General features: G+C 41.5%; 1 protein-coding gene and 1 non-coding gene across 2 annotated transcripts in view; one reads left to right on the plus strand and one right to left on the minus strand.

Moving 5' to 3' along the window:
• The window catches only part of FAXC (failed axon connections homolog, metaxin like GST domain containing), a 72,828-nt gene that overhangs the window by 30,108 nt on the left and 21,662 nt on the right, over positions 1–21,058 (minus strand). The window contains exon 4 of the mRNA XM_049771350.1: positions 11,779–12,002. Coding sequence (XP_049627307.1) covers positions 11,779–12,002 — 224 coding nt within the window. The remainder of the gene's footprint in view (positions 1–11,778; positions 12,003–21,058) is intronic.
• On the plus strand, positions 13,206–13,311 carry LOC126008514 (U6 spliceosomal RNA). Its single transcript, XR_007495841.1, has one exon. It is a non-coding gene; the product is annotated as a U6 spliceosomal RNA (small nuclear RNA).

Here is a 21,058-nt window from a genome sequence, read left to right on the forward strand (position 1 = left end):
GCAGATGACATGATACTCTACTTAGAAAACCCTAAAGACTCTATCAAAAAGCTTCTAGAAACAATAGACTCATATAGCAAGGTGGCAGGCTACAAAATTAACACACAAAAATCAATGGCCTTTCTATACACCAACAGTAATAAAGAAGAAATGGACATTAAGAAAACAACCCCATTCACAATAGTACCACACAAACTCAAATATCTTGGAATCAACTTGACTAAATATGTGAAGGACCTATACAAAGAAAACTATAAAACTCTGCTCCAAGAAATAAGAGAGGACACACGGAAATGGAAACACATACCCTGCTCATGGATTGGCAGGATTAACATCATCAAAATGTCAATACTCCCAAGGCATTATACAGATTTAATGCCATCCCTCTAAGATACCCATGACATTCTTCAAAGAAGTGGATCAGACACTTTTGAAATTCATTTGGAACAATAAACACCCTCGAATAGCTAAAGCAATCATTGGGAAAAAGAATATGGGAGGAATTACTTTTCCCAACTTTAAACTGTACTACAAAGCAACAGTTATCAAAACAGCATGGTATTGGAATAAGGATAGGTCCTCAGATCAGTGGAATAGGCTTGAATACTCAGAAAATGTTCCCCAGAGATACAACCATCTAATTTTTGATAAAGGAGCAGGAAATCCTAATGGAGCAGGGAAAGCCTCTTCAACAAGTGGTGTTGGCACAATTGGATAGCCACTTGCAAAAAATTAAACTTAGACCCCCAGCTAACATCATGTACAAAGGTAAAATCCAAATGGATTAAAGACCTCGATATCAGCCCCAAAACCATAAGATATAGAACAGCACATAGGCAAAACACTACAGGACATTACAGGCATCTTCAAGGAGGAAACTGCACTCTCCAAGCAAGTGAAAGCAGAGATTAACAGATGGGAATATATTAAGCTGAGAAGCTTCTGCACCTCAAAGGAAATAGTGCCCAGGATACAAGAGCCACCCACTGAGTGGGAGAAACTATTCACCCAATACCCATCAGATAAGGGGCTAATCTCCAAAATATACAAGGCACTGACAGAACTTTACAAGAAAAAAACATCTAACCCCATCAAAAAATGGGGAGAGAAATGAACAGACACTTTGACAAAGAAGAAATACGCATGGCCAAAAGACACATGAAAAAATGTTCCACATCACTAATCATCAGGGAGATGCAAATCAAAACAACGATGAGATACCACCTCACACCCCAGAGAATGGCCACACATCACAAAGAATGAGAATAAACAGTGTTGGCGGGGATGTGGAGAGAAAGGAACTCTTATCCACTGCTGGTGGGAATGCTGTCTAGTTCAACCTTTATGGAAAGCGATATGGAGATTCCTCCAAAAACTGGAAATCGAGCTCCCATACGATCCAGCTATACCACTCCTAGGAATATACCCTAGGAACACAAAAATACAATACAAAAACCCCTTCCTTACACCTATATTCATTGCAGCTCTATTTACCATAGCAAGACTCTGGAAACAACCAAGATGCCCTTCAACAGATGAATGGCTAAAGAAACTGTGGTACATATACACAATGGAATATTATGCAGCTGTCAGGAGAGATGAAGTCATGAAATTTTCCTATACATGGATGTACATGGAATCTATTATGCTGAGTGAAATAAGTCAGAGAGAGAGAGAAAACGCAGAATGGTCTCACTCATCTAGGGTTTTAAGAAAAATGAAAGAACACCTTGTAATAATAATTTTCAGACACAAAAGAGAAAAGAGCTGGAAGTTCCAGCTCACCTCAGGAAGCTCACCACAAAGAGTGATGAGTTTAGTTAGAGAAATAACTACATTTTGAACTGTCCTAATATTGAGAATGTATGAGGGAAATGTAGAGCCTGTTTAGGGTACAGGCGGGGGTTGGGTGGGGAGGAGGGTGATTTGGGACTTGGGTGATGGGAATGTTGCACTGGTGATGGGTGGTGTTCCTTTTATGACTGAAACCCAAACACAATCATGTATGTAATCAAGGTGTTTAAATAAAAAAAATTATGCATAAAAAAATTAAAAAAAAATATAATAAATATTATTGTTAATAAAAAAAAAAAAAAAAGAAAGAAGAAAAAGAAAGAAAGAAGAAAGAAAGAAAAGAAAGAAAGAAAGAAAGAAAGAAAGAAAGAAAGAAAGAAGAAAGAAGAAAAGAAAGAAAGAAAGAAAGAAAGAAAGAAAGAAAGAAGAAAGAAAGAAAGAAAGAAAGAAAGAAAGAAAGAAGAAAGAAAGAAAGAAAGAAAGAAGAAAAAGAAGAGACAAAGGAAAGGAAGGAAGGAAGGAAGGAAGGAAGGAAGGAAGGAAGGAAGGAAGGAAGGAAGGAAGGAAGGAAGGAAGGAAGGAAGGAAGGAAGGAAGGAAGGAAGGAAGGAAGGAAGGAAGGAAGGAAGGAAAAGAAAGAAAGGAAGGAAAGAAGGAAGGAAGGAAGGAAGGAAGGAAGGAAGGAAGGAGGAAGGAAGGAAGGAAGGAAGGAAGGAAGGAAGGAAGGAAGGAAGGAAGGAAGGAAGGAAGGAAGGAAGGAAGGAAGGAAGGAAGGAAGGAAGGAAGAGAGAAAGAAACGACCTTAAAACTCAGAAAACTTAGTTGCTTAAAACTTTCTATGATCTCATTAACCCAAAGCTACTTATCCTGACCACTAAGTTTGACCTCTGGCCTTTCTCATATTATCTTCTTTTCCTGACCAGCATTCACCCAGTTGCAACAAAGATAAATATGTGAAAGAAAACTGATATATGTGGGCTAGCTGTCTCACCCCTAGGAAGATGGACTGGGTGATAGTTTGAAAGTAAGTAGGAAGGGTGAGTATATAAGCAAAGTCACCCAATTGTCTAGATTGCTAAATCAATATGGAATCTAAGAACAATGGCTGGAATCATTGACATTTCAAACCTTAGGATTGAAGCCAAACTAAGGGAACAAGATAATATATAAGTTAGTTAAGGAATGTGTCTTTCAAGCAACCAACACAGATTCAATCTCAGAACCACTGATCATCGTCAGGAGTGAGCCCTGTGTGTAGAACCAGGACATAGGGACTGAACACAACATCTCATGGCCACAACACAAAAACTAAACAAGCAAATGAAAAAAACAGCAAGCAAACAGGGAACAATTGAGCTACAGAACTGAAATGAACTGGGTTTGATGAGCTGAAAAGCAGGAGTAAAGGGGAGAACAATACATGTGCATTCCTGCTCCAGGCACTTACTGTGCCATGGCTCAGTCATGAACACAAACCATGGAGTCCTCACTTGAAAGCCCCACTGTAACACAGTGGCTTTCTTCTCATCACAATCCTTCATCCCACCCTCCCTGTCCCAAATAATGTCAACTTCTCTAGACCTAACTTTCTCTTCACACTGAGATTACAAACTCTTCCATTGTATGAAGGCTACTGTGCCACTCCAGTGACCCAGTACCTCTCACTGCCCACAGGTTGGCTCAGTCCCAAAATGGCAGGTGCTTGTTGCAAGGTTGTGGCAGCATTGGCATTACAAACACTATAATCCCATCTACCAAACCAGAGGGTATGGGAGAAGAATTTGAGGATCTGTGCTTTAACAAACTTTCTATAAGTGTCTGAAATACTAAGAGGCAAGGTCAGCTGGATTGTTGGAGCAATTCTTGGAGCAGAGCCTAAACAGCCCCAACCTAGGATATTTTTTTTATAAACAATTGTTTGAAGATCAGTACTCTAAACAGTACTCCTAGCAAAGCAGTCTCCACTCACATTCTTCCAATCTCTTGTGCTTTGTTTTCACCTCTCATTTTTTGGGTGGTGAGAAAAAGGTTTATTTCACAAGACAGGAGACAGGTATTGAAATGAGTCTCTGAAAATCATCTGATTCTTCCTATAGTAATTCTCCTAGTTTTACTGGTCATCCACTAGCAGCTTCATGCCTGCTTCTTAGGTAAATTTCTTTTTTTTTTTTAAATTCCTCCTCTTAGGTAAATTTCTAAGAACTCATAAGTAGGTGGAAGAGAACAGACTGCTAGAAAATATAAATTGAAGAAATTAAAGATAACCATCAAAATATTTAAGCACTCTTTTTTTCTACTAGTCTAAGAAAGAGGAATTGTGTGTTTCATCTACATAGTTTCCTCTACTTGGACACTAATATTTCAATGTGGACACCATTCAAAATATATTTACCTTTAATCAATAGAAAATTCAAGAGAAACTAAAACACAAAGACTTTGAATGCATTTCCCAGAATAGCACTATTCACAGTAATCTTACCAGCTAACCTTCAAGGAACACAAACTCACAGCTCCTTTTTTTGCATGTGAACCTCCCAGAGAGCAATGCTATCTAGAAAAATAAAATCTACTTTCAATCTCTCTTCCACTCCTCATCTAACATCTCTGTGTCAGCAATAACCTGACAGCCTACTTTCCTTAAAGAGCCCTTATTCATATTCTCAGCATACTCCAAAATCACTGGATATATGACTTTCAACACTGAGAATAAGGGGATTGATTGACATTATACATGTGAATTCATTGCCTTTGCCCACATAATAAACCTCAGAATTAAACGAAGAGACTTTGAGAATGTTGTTAAACCTACTAGCTGCACCACTAGCTTACACTCTGAGAAGAGATAGCTGAGTGGAAGGACCAAAGACACCTCTAATGTTTACCTTGCCTCAGAGTTTACCCTGAAAAGCAGCTAAATAACCTGTGCTTTTCTATAAGATTCTCTGAAAGAACACACAGGAAAGAATTTTGTTTTCAGTTATTTGCATTATCAATGGCCACCAGTATCAATCATTTAGCCCTATCTCCAAAACCCTTCTTTGCTGATGTCCTGGTCTTAAAGTTTCTTATAGACAAGATAAGATGGTAATACCTACATCACCACAGGAAACAGGCTTTGCCTTTCTTCTCCACTTCTGTTTTTTGGCTACTGTGTTTGAAATCCACACACTCAAAGCATCCATGAGCATGTACTACAATTTTAGGAAACTTGGATAAGAGATTTCTAACAGATGTGGAAAACTTCATAGATGGTGGATAGGTAACAGGGGTTTAAGGCATGTGACCAACCCCAGTTCTATCTCCCAAAATTACATATGGCCCTCTGAACCCCACCAGGAGTAATCTTTGTACACAGAGCCAAGAGTAAGCCCTGAGCACAGCCAGGCATGGCCCAAAGGCATAAAACAAAAGAGATAGTCTTGGCCAAAGAGATAGTCTAAGTGGGTAGAACACTTAACTTACATACATCCCATAAGGTCTTCCAAGCCTTAGCAGGACTTATCCCTAAGTGTAGAGCCATAAATAAATGTTGAGCATTGCTCAGGTATGGCCCCAAAACGAACAAGTGAAAAACACCAGCTTAAGGTTTGATGTTTGGATAATGTGGCAACTCCTGGCATAGACCTGAAAGTGAACACGTTTTTGCTCAAAAGCTTTTCACATAGAAGAAAAAAAATCTCTTTTGTTTTGTTTTTGAGTCACACCCTGTGATACTCAGGGGTTACTTCTGGCTATGTGCTCAGAAATCGCTCTTGGCAAGGGGAACCATATGGGATGCTGGGGATAGAACCAAGGTCCATCCTGGATCAGCCGCATAAATGGCAAACGCCCTACCACTGTGCTATCTCTTTGGCCCCCAAAATATTTTGATTTTTAATCACTCTTTTTAAAAGAGCTTTATGTTTAAAGGTCTTTTAAGGGTCACACATGATGATGGTCAGGGATCGTTTATGGTGGATGATCCATATGGGGTTTCAGGGATCAAACCTCTAGCCTCTATTTTTATAACACCTTCTCTTTTTCTTTAAACTTTATTTATTTATTTATTTATTGGTTGGTTGTTAGGCCACACCTACCTTGTACTCAGGGGTTACTCCTTGCTCTGCACTCAGAAATCACCCCTAACAGGCTGAGGGACCATATGGGATGCCTGGTGGGCCACATACAAGGCAAATGCCCTACCGCTGTGCTATCTCTCTGGGCCCTCTAGCCCCTATTTTTAAGCGCTTTGTATTTGTGGCACACCTGAGGCACTCAAGGGTCACTCCTGGCTCTGCACTCAGAAATCACTCCTAGCAGTCTCAGGAAACCCTATGGGATGTCAGGGACCAAACCCAGATCAACCACATGCAAGGAAAATACCGTACCCACTGTGCTACTGCTCCAGCTCCAAATTTAAATTTTAAGTTATAACTAATAAATTAGACTTAAATAATTAAGTCCAGTTAAAACCAAAGAATTGCTCTACTTTAGTGATCTGTATGGTTTCATCATGATTCGATAAGTACAGAGATTTCTTTCAAACTCCTTTGGAACCATTTAAACAATCAATAACACTCCTGAGCCAGTAGTCTTTATCCTACCCTGCATCTTAAAGGACAAGAGAAATTAAAAACAAAAACAAACAAGCAAACAAAAAAACAGACCCAGCTTCAAGCCACCTCAACTTACCTCATAGCTTGTCATTTTTTGTTTTGTTTTGGGCCACACCTGATGGTTCTCAGGGGTTACTCCTGGCTCTGTGCTCAGAAATTGCTCCTGGCAGGCTCATGGATCCATATGGAATGCCGGGGATCAAACCCAGGTCAGCCATGTGCAAGGCAAGTCCCTACTTGCTGTGCTATTGCTATTGGTCTGGCCCACTTGGCCACTTTAAAATGAAGTAATTTTCCTTTATTAATCTCAGCCCAGTCAGTTTTAGAAAAGATGCTTTCCGAAAATCTCAAAATGCAATGTTTGTGTGACTGAGATAAGCTTGAGGAGCCCAAGAAGAAAGTGAGAAACCACAGAAAGGTTTGATAACTTAAGCAAATCCCCAAAGAGGGCAGCTCCCCTACTTTAGTGACCATACGACCCTCTTCTAATCTGGCTTTTCCTAAGGTTCCATGTCCTCCTCTGTTTACTATTCCAGTTCTCTCTTTTCTTGGCATTCCAGAGAGATAAAGGGCTTTGAAAAGAGACACTTCACCTTTAAAACTTTCTAATCTAGACTTAAAAGCATAATTTCAGGACCAATGGGCTAAGTGCATATTATACATGCAAAAGCCTGAGAGTTCAATTTCCAGCAGTGTAAGGATACCTGACCACTTCTAGGACTGACCACGAGCAGAGAGCACTGAAAGCATCTTTTCAGCCATATTCGCTTGACTTTTCTCTGACATATCCTCCATCCTCAACCACATAGCTACTTTTGTCTTGGGGACACTTTCAAATCTGGAGGTACAAAATGCCCAAGGCATTCCTATTTAAGTTTTTCTATTACTAATCATTGAATCTGACTTGAATCTTCTATATATTATTTGTTCAAAAATAAAGTGAGTGTTGCAAGTCAGGCCCTGAAGAGGTTGACTGATGGAGGGATGGAGGATGAGGTCTTTCCCCTCCAGCTTGGAGCACGCGTCTGCCACCCTGTTTAGCCAATGGTTCTGAGGTGAAACGGCAGGTAAACAGCTTGCAGACAGTCAGGCTTGTGGAAATATTAGCTTTATTCGGTGGACAAGACTGAAGTCCAAAGTCTCAGACTTAGTTCCAGCAAAAAGCCTCTCGCCTTCCACAGACCCTTGTTTTTATCCCCCAGAATCAGGTATCACCCAATGGTAGGATCAGATACCACCCAATGGTGGAAGCAGAATCAGGTACCACCCTAGGGTGGGGGCAGAATGCCAGGTCACACCCTAGAGTAGGGCACAATCACCGATCAGGGTAGGGTCAGTAACATAATAATCCCATAAAATATTTATATACACAACAGTGAGGACAAGAGCAACAGTACAGGGCTGAATCAGTTTCAAGCCCCAGCACTTCATATGGTCCTCAAAGTCCTACCAAATTTTATCTCTGAGCACAAACCCAGGAGTAACCCCTAAGCATATAAGAGGCTGGCCCAAAAACAAATAAGAAAAAAGTCAAGTGAGAGTGATGGTTTTCACTCAAGTGGTAAATCATATACCTTGCATGCAGAAGATTCCAGGCTCTAGACCTGGCACTGTACAATACCCTCAACAACAGTCAGAGCTCACATTGATATTTCTGCCAATAACCAGTGGACCTGGCTCCTGTGTCCATCCACTGTCAATTAGCAGTCTAAAAAAATAACTGTCCATATTTTTTTATGAGTAACAAAAGGTTTAAGACAAGTGGAAAAAGTATATTTTCATTAGTTAAGTACAGCTGGTTAGAAATCAACTTATTATTCTCTCTTCCACTTGCAAATTCTGCTATATTACTTGACACTCTTTATATCCTAAAGAGATCTTTTCTCCTCAGTACTTGTGTTCTCAGTCTGTAGTGCAACACAGAACAAGTAGGAGTCAGCCTCCTAAGTAGGAGTCTCCAACTCACAAAGCACAAGAAGTTGAAAGCAATGATAACACTTAATATTCCAATCTGTACTCAATCTACTGAATCTACATCATAAAACAGACTTAAACATTACTTTTGGGGGGCCAGAGCAGTGGTGCAAGCTGTAAGATGTCTGCCTTGCCCACACTAGCCTAGGAAGAACCACAGTTTGATCCCCCAGCATCCCATATGGTCCCCCAAGCTAGGAGAGATTTCTAAGCACACAGCCAGGAATAACCCCTGATTGTCACTGGGTGTGGCCCAAAAAATAAACCAAAAAAATTACTTGGGGGGGGGACAGAGCAATAGTATAGCGGTAGGACATTTGCCTTGCATGCGGTTGACCCAGAACAGACCACGGTTCAATCCCTGACATCCCATATGGTTTCCCAAGCCAGGAGCGATTTCTGAGTGCATAGCCAGGAATAACCCTGAGCATCACCAGGTGTGACCCAAAAAAATTACTGTTGGGGGACAGATAACACAGCTGATAGAGCACTTGCCTCGCATGGAGCCAGCCCAGGTTCTATCCCTGACATCCCGTATGGTCCCCCAAACCTGTTAGAAGTGAATTCTGTGCACAGAGCCAGAAGTAATGACAGGAGTAATGCCAGCACTGCCAAATGTGGTCCAAAAAAAAAAAAAAGTTCCACTCTGGGGGGGCAGAGTAATAGTACAAAGGATAGATAGGGCATTTGACCTCATGTGACTGACATGGGTTAGATCTCAAGCATCCCATATGGTACCCCAACCCCTATCAGAAATGATCCCTAAATGCAGAGTCAGAAATAAGTCTTGAGAACAGCATGGTATGATCCAAAAATAAAACAACAGCAACAAATTCCACTGGGACCAGAGATATTACAGAGGTTAAGGCATTTGTCTTGTATAAAGCCAACACTGGCTCAATTTCCAACATCTTATGGTGCCCTAAGCACTGCCAGGAGTGATCCTGAGCAAAGAGAGAAAAAATAGGCCCTGAAAACAGGCAAAAACAAACAAACAAAACAAAATGAAACATTACTTTTCAGACCATGTGTTAACTTGCAGTTATAGTTCTGGCAACTTGAAAAGTGCTCCAAGGACACCATGCTCATGTGATGATAAAAACTGCACTTAAAATCACAATTCCTAAAAAAAATATCAGGATTGGCTGCTTCCTCAGGAAACAGCATTGGTTTGAAATCAGATAGCCTAGATCTGATGTTTCTTTGTTTTGGGGGTATTTTTTTGTTGTTTTTTGGGTCACACAGGTGCTCCTCGAAGGGGACCATATGGGATGCTGGGATTCGAACCAGGGTCCATCCTGTGTTGGCCGAGTACAAGGCAAATACCTTACTGCTGTGCTATCACTCCAGCCCTGAATCTGATGTCTGATTAAACTTTAAAAAATGTTTTATTACTGAACATTTCATTACAATATTAAATAGAAGTAAACATAGATAAATGTGCGTCTGCAATATTTTACCCTCACTACTTAAAAACCATTTTCAACCTTTTACCTGAATTACTCATATCTTATACCCTTTCCCTTCTGATAAACACCAATTTGATTATGATGTCTAATAAGGGATTTTTTTTTTTGGTTTTTGAGTCACACCTGGCAATGCTCAGGGGTTACTCCTGGCTCTATGCTCAGAAATCGCTCCTGGCAGGCACCGAGGACCATATGGGACACCGGGATTCGAACCACGGACCTTCTGCATGAAAGACAAACGCCTTACCTCCATGCCATTTCTCCGGCCCCCTAATAAGGGATTTTCTGTTTGTTTTAGTTTCATTTGGGTTTTTCTTTATTTTGTTTTTTTGGGGTTTTTTTTTTTGGGGGGGGTGCCACACTTGGCATGCTCAAGGGTACTCCAGGCTTTGTGCTTAGGACTCACTTTTTTTGTTGTTGTTGCTTGGGCCACACCCAGTGACACTCAGGAATTACTCCTGTCTAAGCACTCAGAAATCACTCCTGGCTTGGGAGACAATACTGGACGCCAGGGGATCCAACCACGGTCAGTCCTAGATCAGTCACATGCAAGGTAAACACCCTACTGCTGTGCCCCAGCGCTCACTTCTGATAGGCTTGGAGAACTATATAGGATTTGAACCTAGGCCTGCTGGTGCTAAGCAAGCACCCTATTCATTGAGTGAGAATACTCACTCTGGCCCCAAATATTCATTGAATCCCTGTCTTTTTATGTTTTTGAGGCAAACTTGAAGCTAATTCCACTCACCCAACAGGGTTCAATGTACCATTTGGATCACTCCCTGTAGTCTCAAAAAGATTGCAAATGAATTTCCCTGCAGAGGTAGGTTATACCCAGTATCTTCTCCAGTGTCTAAGGCACTAAGAGAATCCCGGGGCCGGAGAGATAGCATGGAGGTAAGGCATTTGCCTTTCATGCAGGAAGTCATCGGTTCGAAATCCCGGCGCCCCCATATGGTCCTCCCGTGCCTGCCAGGAGCAATTTCTGAGCCTGGAGCCAGGAATAACCCCTGAGCACTGCCGGGTGTGACCCAAAAACCACAAAAAAAAAAAAAAAACAACAAAAAAAAAAAACAAGAGAATCCCAAAGCCATTTTCTAGGGGAAAAGCACCTACATCTAGAGCTCCAAATTGAAGATAAGGCTGCAAGAAAGAGCATTGAAAACCTACCTTCTCTGAGCAATAAATCAGTCTAGTCCTTTAGAAGGTGCAGGTCTCAGGAGAGGCTGGCATTTCACAAAGGGGCACCTGGACTTCAACTCTCTTCCCACATTCAAGTTCTGTGCAGACTCAGCAAACACCTCAGTCATCCCCAGCCAACTATGAGAGGGGAGGAGGGATACACCCATCTCTTTTCAAGTTCCTGTCAGTCTTTTTGAGGGGTTCCTCAGCATAATTAAACCTACTGTGAGTAGTAATAATGCACTTTGAAGTGTGAGAACATAGTAGTAAAACAATTTCCAGTGGAAGCAAAAAAGCAAGAGAGTGGCAAGTGCTAGTTATGCCCAGGTCTGAGCCAGTGCTGGCAGCATCTCTTTGGGCATCATGGCCATGAGTCCACAGTCAAATCATCCAAGCTGATCTAGTGTCTTTCAGAAGCCTTTTTGCTCTGCCCTCTTAATTCATGACAGAGATTCCTCATTCATCAACACCCTTGGCTCAGGATGCCTGTATCACTCACAGCAACATAATGGAATTGTGCCACTTTCTATATTCTCTTCACAGCAGGCAACACTATCCCCTCAAAGTCACATGTTAGTGACCAGAGGAGCCATGTGGTTCTACAACCTAGAGGGATCTGGTGAAATAGTGGGATAACAGCCAACCATTGGTGGAAAGCAGAGAGAAATCAATCATACCAAAACTATACGTTAGAACACTCAGAACACTTTACTAATCATGCACATAAAGGACAGGAAATAAAGAATCAAAATCATGGTACATTACCCAAAAGCCCCGCTAAAGATCGCATGTCCTTCTCCATCAGCATGTAAATCTCTTCCTCTGAGAAACGGCCAATGCCGTGGCCGTGCATCTCACGCTTCACAATTCCTTTCGTTATGTGGCACACAACCCATCTCAGCAGATTGCTGAAAGGACCTCCACCACTAAGGGAGAGCATCTTCCGGGTCTCATTGAGATTGTCCACCCACTGGCAATAAGCTAAAGTCCTGGAAGTACGTGGAAACAAGTTACTAGGGTGCACAGCCAACTGCACAGCACTCATTTCCAATAAGGCATCCCAAATTGACAACACTAGAGGAATGAGTCATTATACGTTTTTACAAAGAACAGCAGGAATGGCAGATATTACAACAGGCTCTGGGTAATGCCAACACCAGAGAAAATTTCCATGTTCCAATTCCTCAAGCCTCCCCATGCCAGCACAACCCTCAGCCCCTCCTGGCCAGCCCTCCTAATGCTCTGCGTCTTCTTTCTCTTCTGCAACCCTAGATAAAGCAAGTGGAACCCCACTTTAAAGGACTTTAAGGGAGGGAAGTGAGTATCTAGGGGAGGAATATGGGAAGGAGGCAGCAGAAACTAGATAGCTGGCTTCATTCTGTCTCGTGAAAGAAACTGCTAAAAGCTGTATGTTCAATGATAAGGAAGCTGTACTTTCTATGTGGTACACTTTGCATATGCATTGGATAAATCAGGAGTTTATTTAAAAAAAAAAAGAAAACCTTGTCTTTTAACAGGGGATTTTGGAAGTGATGTATCTGTATATTATTATAAACTCTTCAAGAAAATTAAGAAAATTGGGGCCGGGCTGGAGAGATAGCATGGAGGTAAAGTGTTTGCCTTTCATGCAAAAGGACAGTGGTTCGATTCCCGGCATGCCGTATGATCCCCTGTGCCTGCCAGCGGCGATTTCTGAGCATAGAGCCAGGAGTAACCCCTGAGTGCTGCTGGGTGTGACCCCCCAAAAAAAAATTGGGGCCTCAGAGATAGCACAGCAGTAGGGTGTTTACCTTGTACACAGCCAAATCGGAATGGACAATGATCAATGATTTGAATCCCAGCATCCCATAAGGTCCCACCACCACCACCCCGTGCCTGCCAGGAGCAATTTCTGAGTGCAGAGCCAGGAATAACCCCTGCATTGCTGGGCATAACCCAAATACCAAAAAAAAAATTTTTTTTATTTGTTCTTCATAAAGTCAATTGTCTGCTTTCAACTGCTCTTCCAGGAAATAAGAGTAAAGGCAAAAATTTTTTTGCTTTTTGTTTATTTAGTTTTTTGGTGTTTTTTGTCTGTTTGTTTGTTTGTTTGGCGATACCTGGCAGTGCTCAGGAATCTCTCCTGAAAGTGCTTAGGAGACCATATAGGATGCCACGATTTTGAAGATTTTTTAAAAATATCTTCTGGTATAGTACTCACTTCGGCAGCACATATACTAAAATTGGAATGATACAGAGAAGATTAGCATGGCCCTTGCACAAGGATGACACAAAAATCGTGAAGTGTTCCATATTTAAAAAAATATATCTTCTGGTATAATATTTAAGTTATACATTAATCCTTAAGTCATTCATTAAATGTTATACTAAGATGGGGATGGAGTGATAGCACAGCAAATAGAGTAATTGCAGTCAACCTGGGTTCATTCTCTACATCCCATATGATTCCCTGAGCTCACCAGAAATTATTCCTGAATACAGAGCCAGGAGTAACTCCTAAGCATTGTCAAATGTGGCCCAAAACAAAACAAAAATAAAAGCAAAAAATAAAATAAATGCAAGTACCAGAGGACATTTAATCATATTTACATAAAACAAACTTGCCCACCCAAGCAAACCTAGGAAATAGATATGGACAATGAAGCAATTTTTACTGTATTGTGTTTACATAATGTTTATATTATGTTTATATAGTATTATGTAGTCACAGTAACTAGGTCTGAGTTGATTTCATTCTCCAAACTCGTACAATTACAGGAATTGGTTCTTTTTGGCAGGGTTCGGGATCTTCAGGGGCCAGACTCAGAGGTGCTAAGAGGCTACCCTGTTTTGGTGCTAGGGTGTCACTCCCAGTGATGCTTAGACTATGTGGGTCTCAGGATTGAGACTACATTCCCAGCATGTAAAGTATTTGCATGACTCCTTAGCTCTAACTCTCTAACAGCCCCAACAGAAATGTTTTAATATTTAATAACTAATTATAGACAGAAATTAAAACATTTCCTATTAAGGTTGAGGAAACTGTGGGAGGAAAAACATAAGATAGTTTCATTTAGGGGCCTGAGCAATAACACAGCAGCAGGGTGTTTGCCTGGCACACAGCTGAGCCAAGACAGCCTGGGGCTTAATCCCTGGGTATCCCATATTGTTCCTGGAACCTACCAGGAGCAATTTTTTTTTTAATTTTTAAATAATATCTTTACTTAAACACTATGATTACAAACGTGATTGTAGTGAGTTTCAGTCATAAAAAGAACAACCCCCTTGACGAATACAACATTTTCATCACCAATGCCTCCATCTCCCTCCTCCCCTGCCCCACCTGTATTCAGAAAGGCATTCTACTTCTCCATTTTATACCTGTGTAATTATAGCTGCAATTTTTCACTTTCCATTTAAAAATTTCAGTACTTTCAGCTGGAAGAGAGTACAGGGATTATGGCACTTGCTTCCTCTACAGCTGATTCCTACGCTGCATATAATCCCCTGAGCAGTACCAGAAGTGCCGTTTGAGCAGTTAATCTCTGAACACTGCTGGATATGCCTCCCTCCACCCCTCAGAAAAAGAAGAATTCAACACAGCAATTCTAATTGCATTAGATCTAAATTCAGAATAACAACAACAGAAGGCTGCACTATCTTGCATAGTTTTAGAAGTCAATATAACTAAGTTATCCTAAACAAGGGAGATAGCTCAAAGGGCTAGAGTTCATCTTTATATGCTGGAAGCCTGTGGCTGGAGCAAAAATACAGTGTGTAGGGGCATTTGCCTTGCACACAGCTGACCTGGGCTTGACCCTTGGCATGGCATCCTATATGGTCCCCAACCACCATCAGGAATGATTTCTGAGTACAGACCTAGGAGTAAACCCTGAACATTGCCGGGTGTGGCCCAAATCAAAATTAAAACTAAAAAGAAAAAACAAGGGGCTGGAGAGATAGCATGTAGGTAGGGCATTTGCCTTGCATGCAGAAAGATGGTGGTTCAAATCCCAGCATCCCATATGGTCTCCCAAGCCTGCCAGGAGCGATTTCAAAACATAGAGCCAGGAGTAACCCCTCAACACTGCCAGGTGTGACCCAAAAATAAAGAAAAAAAAAGAAAAAAATAAATGCAGAAAAAATAATGAGATCACACACAATATGATCACACTCATTTGTGGGATATATTAAAAAAGATAGTATGCAGGACTGGAGAGATAGCATGGAGGTAAGGCATTTGCCTTGCATGCAGAAGGACGGTCATTTGAATCCCGGCATCTCATATGGTCCCCGGTGTCTGCCAGAAGTGATTTCTGAGCATAGAGCGAGAAGTAACCCCTGAGCACTGCCGGGTGTGACCAAAAAACAAACAAACAAACAATAAAGAATGTTTTAAAAAAAAAAGGTAGTATGGTAATAAAACCCAGACAATAGATACAAGGGCTAGGAAGATTGGTTCAAGGCAGAAAGCTTGCCACAAAGAGCAGGAGAGTGCAGTTAGGGCAGAAAAGGAAGGAACCATTTGACAATGACAGTTGGAAATGACCACTCTGGACAAGAACTGGGTGCTGACAGAAGGTAAAGTGATATACATGATACCCCTTCAGTAACAAAATTGCAAACCACAGTGTCTAAAAGTAAAAAAAAAAAAAAAAGAAAGGAAGAATAGGACGAAGAAAAGGAGGAGGAGGAAAAAGAAGGCGGAGGAGTAACAGGAGGAAGAGGAATAAGAGGAGGAGAAGAATGCGAATAATAATGTCTATCAGAGACAGGTAATAGGGAGAGGAGGACAGAAACTAGGGACATTGCTGGCTAGAAATGTGCTCTAGTAAAGGAATGAGTGTTGGGTAATGTATAACTGAAACTCAATATGAACTTTGGGGGCTGGAGAAATAGCACAGTGGTAGGGCTTTTGCCTCGCATGCAGCTGATTTGAACAGACGGTGGTTCCAATCCCGGCATCCCATATGGTCCCCCGTGTCTGCCAGGAGCAACTTCTGAGTGCAGAGCCAGGAGTAACCCATGAGCACTGCCAGGTGTAACCCAAAAAAAACGAAAACAAAAACAAACAAACAAAAAAAAAACACCCTGTGTTATCTAAGTCAGCATATTCTCCCGACAGAGCAGATGAAGGGGTTCTCACCACTACAAAACTTCAGAAACCTTATGGAAGGCAGGTGTTGCCAAAGAATTTAAGTTTTTAGCGTGGATGGTAGGTGAAGACCAGACTGTTGTCTGGACCAGACTGTTGCAGATGGCGCTAAACTTTCCTATAGAAGCAAAGTTAAACGACTGAATAGTTTGAAGCAGACAGGAAAGATGATCAGATATATAGCTATGTGAAGAAAAAGGTCAAGGATAGAGAAAAATGACCAGAGAAAGGCACAAAGAAACATTAGTTGTTACAATACCAAAGAAAGACCAAGCAAGAAATGTTAAACTGGCATTGGCAAAGAAGGTTGGGAGAAACACCAACAAATGAGGAAAGATATGAGCTATTGTAGCACGGATATGGTGCTTGTCTTGCAAACAGCTGACCCAGGTGCCATCACATGAGTGATCCCTAAATGCAGAGCCAGGAGTCAGACCTGAACATCATCAGATATGGCAAGAAAAAAAGAAAGAAAAGAAAGACTATCAAAACAAATCAAATCAAAACAAAAATAAATGAGGGAATTGGAGGTACAAGACTAGAAATAAAGAAAAATCAACAGCTGATGCTTCAAGGGGTAACCTTTACTAGCTTACACTGTGCAATGCACCTCACAGATGAAAGGTACGTATACCTGTTACTTCTGAAGGCTCCCAAGGAACCTCCACACAAGGTTTTCCAGAATGTTTCTCACAAAAGAGTTCCAAACACAAATGAGAGACCTATGAGTAGGAGGGGTGGACACCGTTGTAAAGCTGTAGAGAGGATGTGTAAAGAGAGGATGAGTGGGGGCATTTCTAGGATGAGAAGCAGCCAGTTGGGATAACAGTTTAGGGCAGTGGTGCGGCTCTTTTTACACTTTTTACACTTTTTAATGCGGCTCTTCTGTGTGCCGGGTGGCCGCTCCAGAAGTCAGGGCTCTGCTCCTAGCCTCTGTCAGTGCACACCCTGTGTGGCTCTCAAAATAAATTTCAATCGTGGTTTTGGCGAGATTTGGCTCAGTTGAAATAAAAGGTTGGCCACCACTAGAAAATGAGAAAGGCCAAGCTGAAGAGACAGTTCAGCTGGGTAAAGTGCTTGCTTTGCATGCAGCTGACCTATGTTAATCCCCAGGACCTCATAAGGTTCTCCAAGCAAACTAGGAGTAATCCCTGAGCACAGATCCAGAAACAAATCCTGACCACTGCTGGATATGGTCCCTAAACAAAACAAAAAAAGAAAAAGAAAAGAAGAAATGGGCCAGCTAAGTGAGGATGGTTGTGGACTGGCCTTAGCTCAGTGATAACTTCGCTGTCGCAAAGCTTTGCTTTGAAACCAATCACCTCTGATGGTTCAAGTCCCTCGGGAGCTTTCCAGTCTTTTGAGAAAAACAAAAGAGAGAGAGGATGGTTGTGCTCTTTCTGAGAGAGAAAGAAACAAGGCTATGCTGGAGATCAGAGGCCAGCAAGGTGGTGGGTTCTAGCAGGATGAACCCTACATACCAGGCAGGCTGACTGTGAGCAGAAAACAGGACACAGCAACAGGAAGACTGGTCCTTAGGTAATTTGTGGGTTAGGGGTGGGATTGGAGCTCACTGATTGCCCTTGCTGGCTCTGCATTCTCTCACCAACACTGCAAAAACAAAAAAATCCACAGGCTACATTAGCAAATGCAGAGGGAAGATGCAGGTGTCTGAATATAGGGAAGATTCACCAGTGCAAAGAATTTTTCTAGCTACTCTAGCAGACTGTACAGAGGAAGCTGGGGTGATAGTCCAGGGGTTAAGGAGCCTACTTTGCATGTAGCCAATCCCAGTTCTAATCCTTGATATGATGTCACAAACTGCTTGCTCCAGACACAGAGGGAATTCTTGGGGTCTCTGTTTGAGAAGGTATGTCCATGAATTCGGCAGAAATAAAATCAGAGATTGAGACACTCAGAAGTCAAGTTCAATCTTGTCTATTTATTCTAGCCTGCCTTCTCTGAGCTAGAACAGAACATTTATACAAAATTTCCTGGCAAGATATATTTTCAGACAAAACTATCTTACCAAGCAAAAAGCACAGGGGCAAATTTTTCAGGGCACTTTTGTATGTTTAATAATATTCTTACCTAGAGCAGTTTCACACTCCTGGGCCACTTTTGCTATCTGAAGTTTTAGCTAGAAAGGTCAGTTCTCAGAGACTGACTAGTGTTTTGGCATTGTTCCAGTTCATGCGTTCTGAACTGGGGCCTGAAATATTAACTCTTGATATGACTTCATGTAAGCTAATAGCAAAGCTAGATTTGAGAATAGTAATTATTCTGTAAGACTAAAATAAAGAATACTTAAATTTACACAAATGTTCCAAATGAGGTGTATTTATATAAATCTGAGTAATCAGAGAAGCTCTAAGAAAAGTCTTTAGAGTGTTAGCTAAAATTAGGTCTCAAGTAATATTTATGCTATATTCCCCTTTTTCCTAAGTACCTCATGGACAGACAATCAGGGTTCTAATGCCTATGAGTAAAGGTTACACTTCAAACGTCCTCCCCTGCAGGTGCCACTTTTCAAAGGCTCTCTCTTACAGGCAGTTTTAAAAAGATCCTGCAAAAGTACAGACAGCCTAGGGGCCGGAGCAGTGGCACAAGCAGTAAGACATTTGCTCTGCACATACTAACATAGGACAGACCGCGGTTCGATCTCTCAGCATCCAATATAATCCCCCAAGCCAGGAGCGATTTCGATTTCTAAGAGCATAGCCAGGAGTAACCCCTGAGCATCACTGGGTGTGGCCAAAACAAAACAAAAAAAGTACAGACAGCCTTGAAAAGACCCTCCTTCAGGCAGCTAGGGTCTTTTCAAACTTGGTGCCTTCCTAGGTCTCAGGGTCAGTGTTTACATGGGGGATGATGTAGCAATATGATATAAGGTCCTTTGAACCCCACCAGGTATAATTACTGAACAGAGCCAGGAGTGTGCCCTTAGAAGTCAGGGCTTAAAACAACCAAAAGCCAAACCAAAAACTAAAAACCACTGCATAAATCAAATTTTGCAACAAGAGGTAAACTGAAAAACTGTCTGGTCTTCTCTTTTCATTCTGTTTGCCCAGAATTAAAGACTAGTATCAAGGCAAGGAAGCAAATAGAGGCCAGAGAGGATCTTTAAGGGTCAAGGGCCATAACACCAAATTCCAAAGAAAATGCTTGCTTTGTGAACTCCCAAAATAATCACTGCAGGCAGAAGACGACATTTTCTCCTGCTTTCATTGCATTACAAGCAAACACCCCTCCTCCCACAAACAAGCTTCCTGAAAACTGAAAACACTGAGGCTCCCTGCCCACCACTGCATAGAGTCTTTTCCACCCAAGCTCACAATCTCTCCTCTGTGCTACAAAGTCTAATGACACTCCCCTTCTGTTTATTTTTCTGAAACCTGCTACAGCACCTGAAACTATTGGTGTCTGTCTTAGAAGTTTCCATTTCCTTACAAACCTCTCTACTCTTCCTTTCACCTATTTCCAAGGATTTCCCAAGAATTTCATCTTTATTTCTCCTACCTCCTTATTCTGTACTCATGGGACAATCTAAATCACACTTGTGATTTCAAGCTGATACTCCCCAATACATTTCCAGTCCAGTCTCTGCACAGAGATCCATCAATCAATGAGGGGATCCTTAGGAGCAATACACCAAATTACCCAGTTGATCAGGTAGAGCAGGTAGGGCACTTACACGAGGCTAACCTGAGTTCTATCCTCAGCATCCCATATGGTCCCCGAGCCTGCCAAGAGTGATTTTTTTGTGTGTGTATGGTTTTTGGGTCACACCCAGCAGTGCTCAGGGGTTATTTCTGGCTCCATGCTCAGAAATTGCTCCCGGCAGGCACGGGGGACCATATGGGACGCCAGGATTTGAACTGATGACCTTCTGCATGAAAGGCAAATGCTTTACCTCCATGCTATCTCTCCGGCCCCACCAAGAGGGATTTTTGAATGCAGAACCAGGAGCCACTCCTGAGTGCCGTTGGGTGTGGCCCAAAAACAAACAAACAAAAAATATAAAAAAAAGATATATTCAGGGGTCAGAACAATAGCACAGGGGTCAGGTGTTTGCCTTGCATGTGACCAACTCAGGTTCAATCCCCAACATCCCATATGGTCCCCTGAGCCTGCCAGGAGCAATTTCTGAGCACAGAGCCATTAGTAACCCCTGAGCCACCAGGTCTAGCCCCCAAAAAAACGAAAATAAAATCCATATTTATGTACTTTACCAGAACAGACATATCTGATCTCTCTCACAACTGGGGTCAAAGAGAGATTATTATTGTTTTGTTTTTAAAATTGTCTGTCAGAACAAAAGAGCAAGCTAACACATTTAAAGGAGATCAGAAAGATAGGAGAATAAAATGAGCCCTGCGATTTTACTAAAGCTACCTATTAACACCAGGCATAGTACATGATAGAAACAAATATTAATATGTGGGAAATGTCAAATCATGGTTGGCTATTTGATGAAAAAATATTAGTACATGGTCTTCCTAAAATAAAAATTCCTTTTTTGTGTGTGTCATGCTGTCCTTGTCATTGTTTGATTGTACTTGAAATGCTCAAAAGTGTATAAAATAAACTTCAGAAAAGTATGTTTCAAAGGCATTAGATTAACTCTTCCAAACAGAAACTCCTCACTAAGGCAGAGGAGCAAAGCAAAAAAGAAAAAAAAGGACAAGGAAGGGAATATAGCTCAGGATATCACACATGAACCAAGCCCTGAGTTTGATCCCTGGAAAGAAAAAGGGAAGACAAAGAAGGATAAAAAAAGAAGGAAGATTAAAGGAAGGAGGATAAAAAAAGGAAGAGGAGGGAAGCAAAAGGGAAGGAGGAAAGAGAAGATATAAAGTGGATGCATCAAGCTGTAATCAGGAGTATGCTCCCCGATTTAGGAAAAGTCTC

This window comes from Suncus etruscus, chromosome 4 (assembly GCF_024139225.1).
Source record: "Suncus etruscus isolate mSunEtr1 chromosome 4, mSunEtr1.pri.cur, whole genome shotgun sequence".
Classification (NCBI taxonomy): Eukaryota; Metazoa; Chordata; class Mammalia; order Eulipotyphla; family Soricidae; genus Suncus; species Suncus etruscus.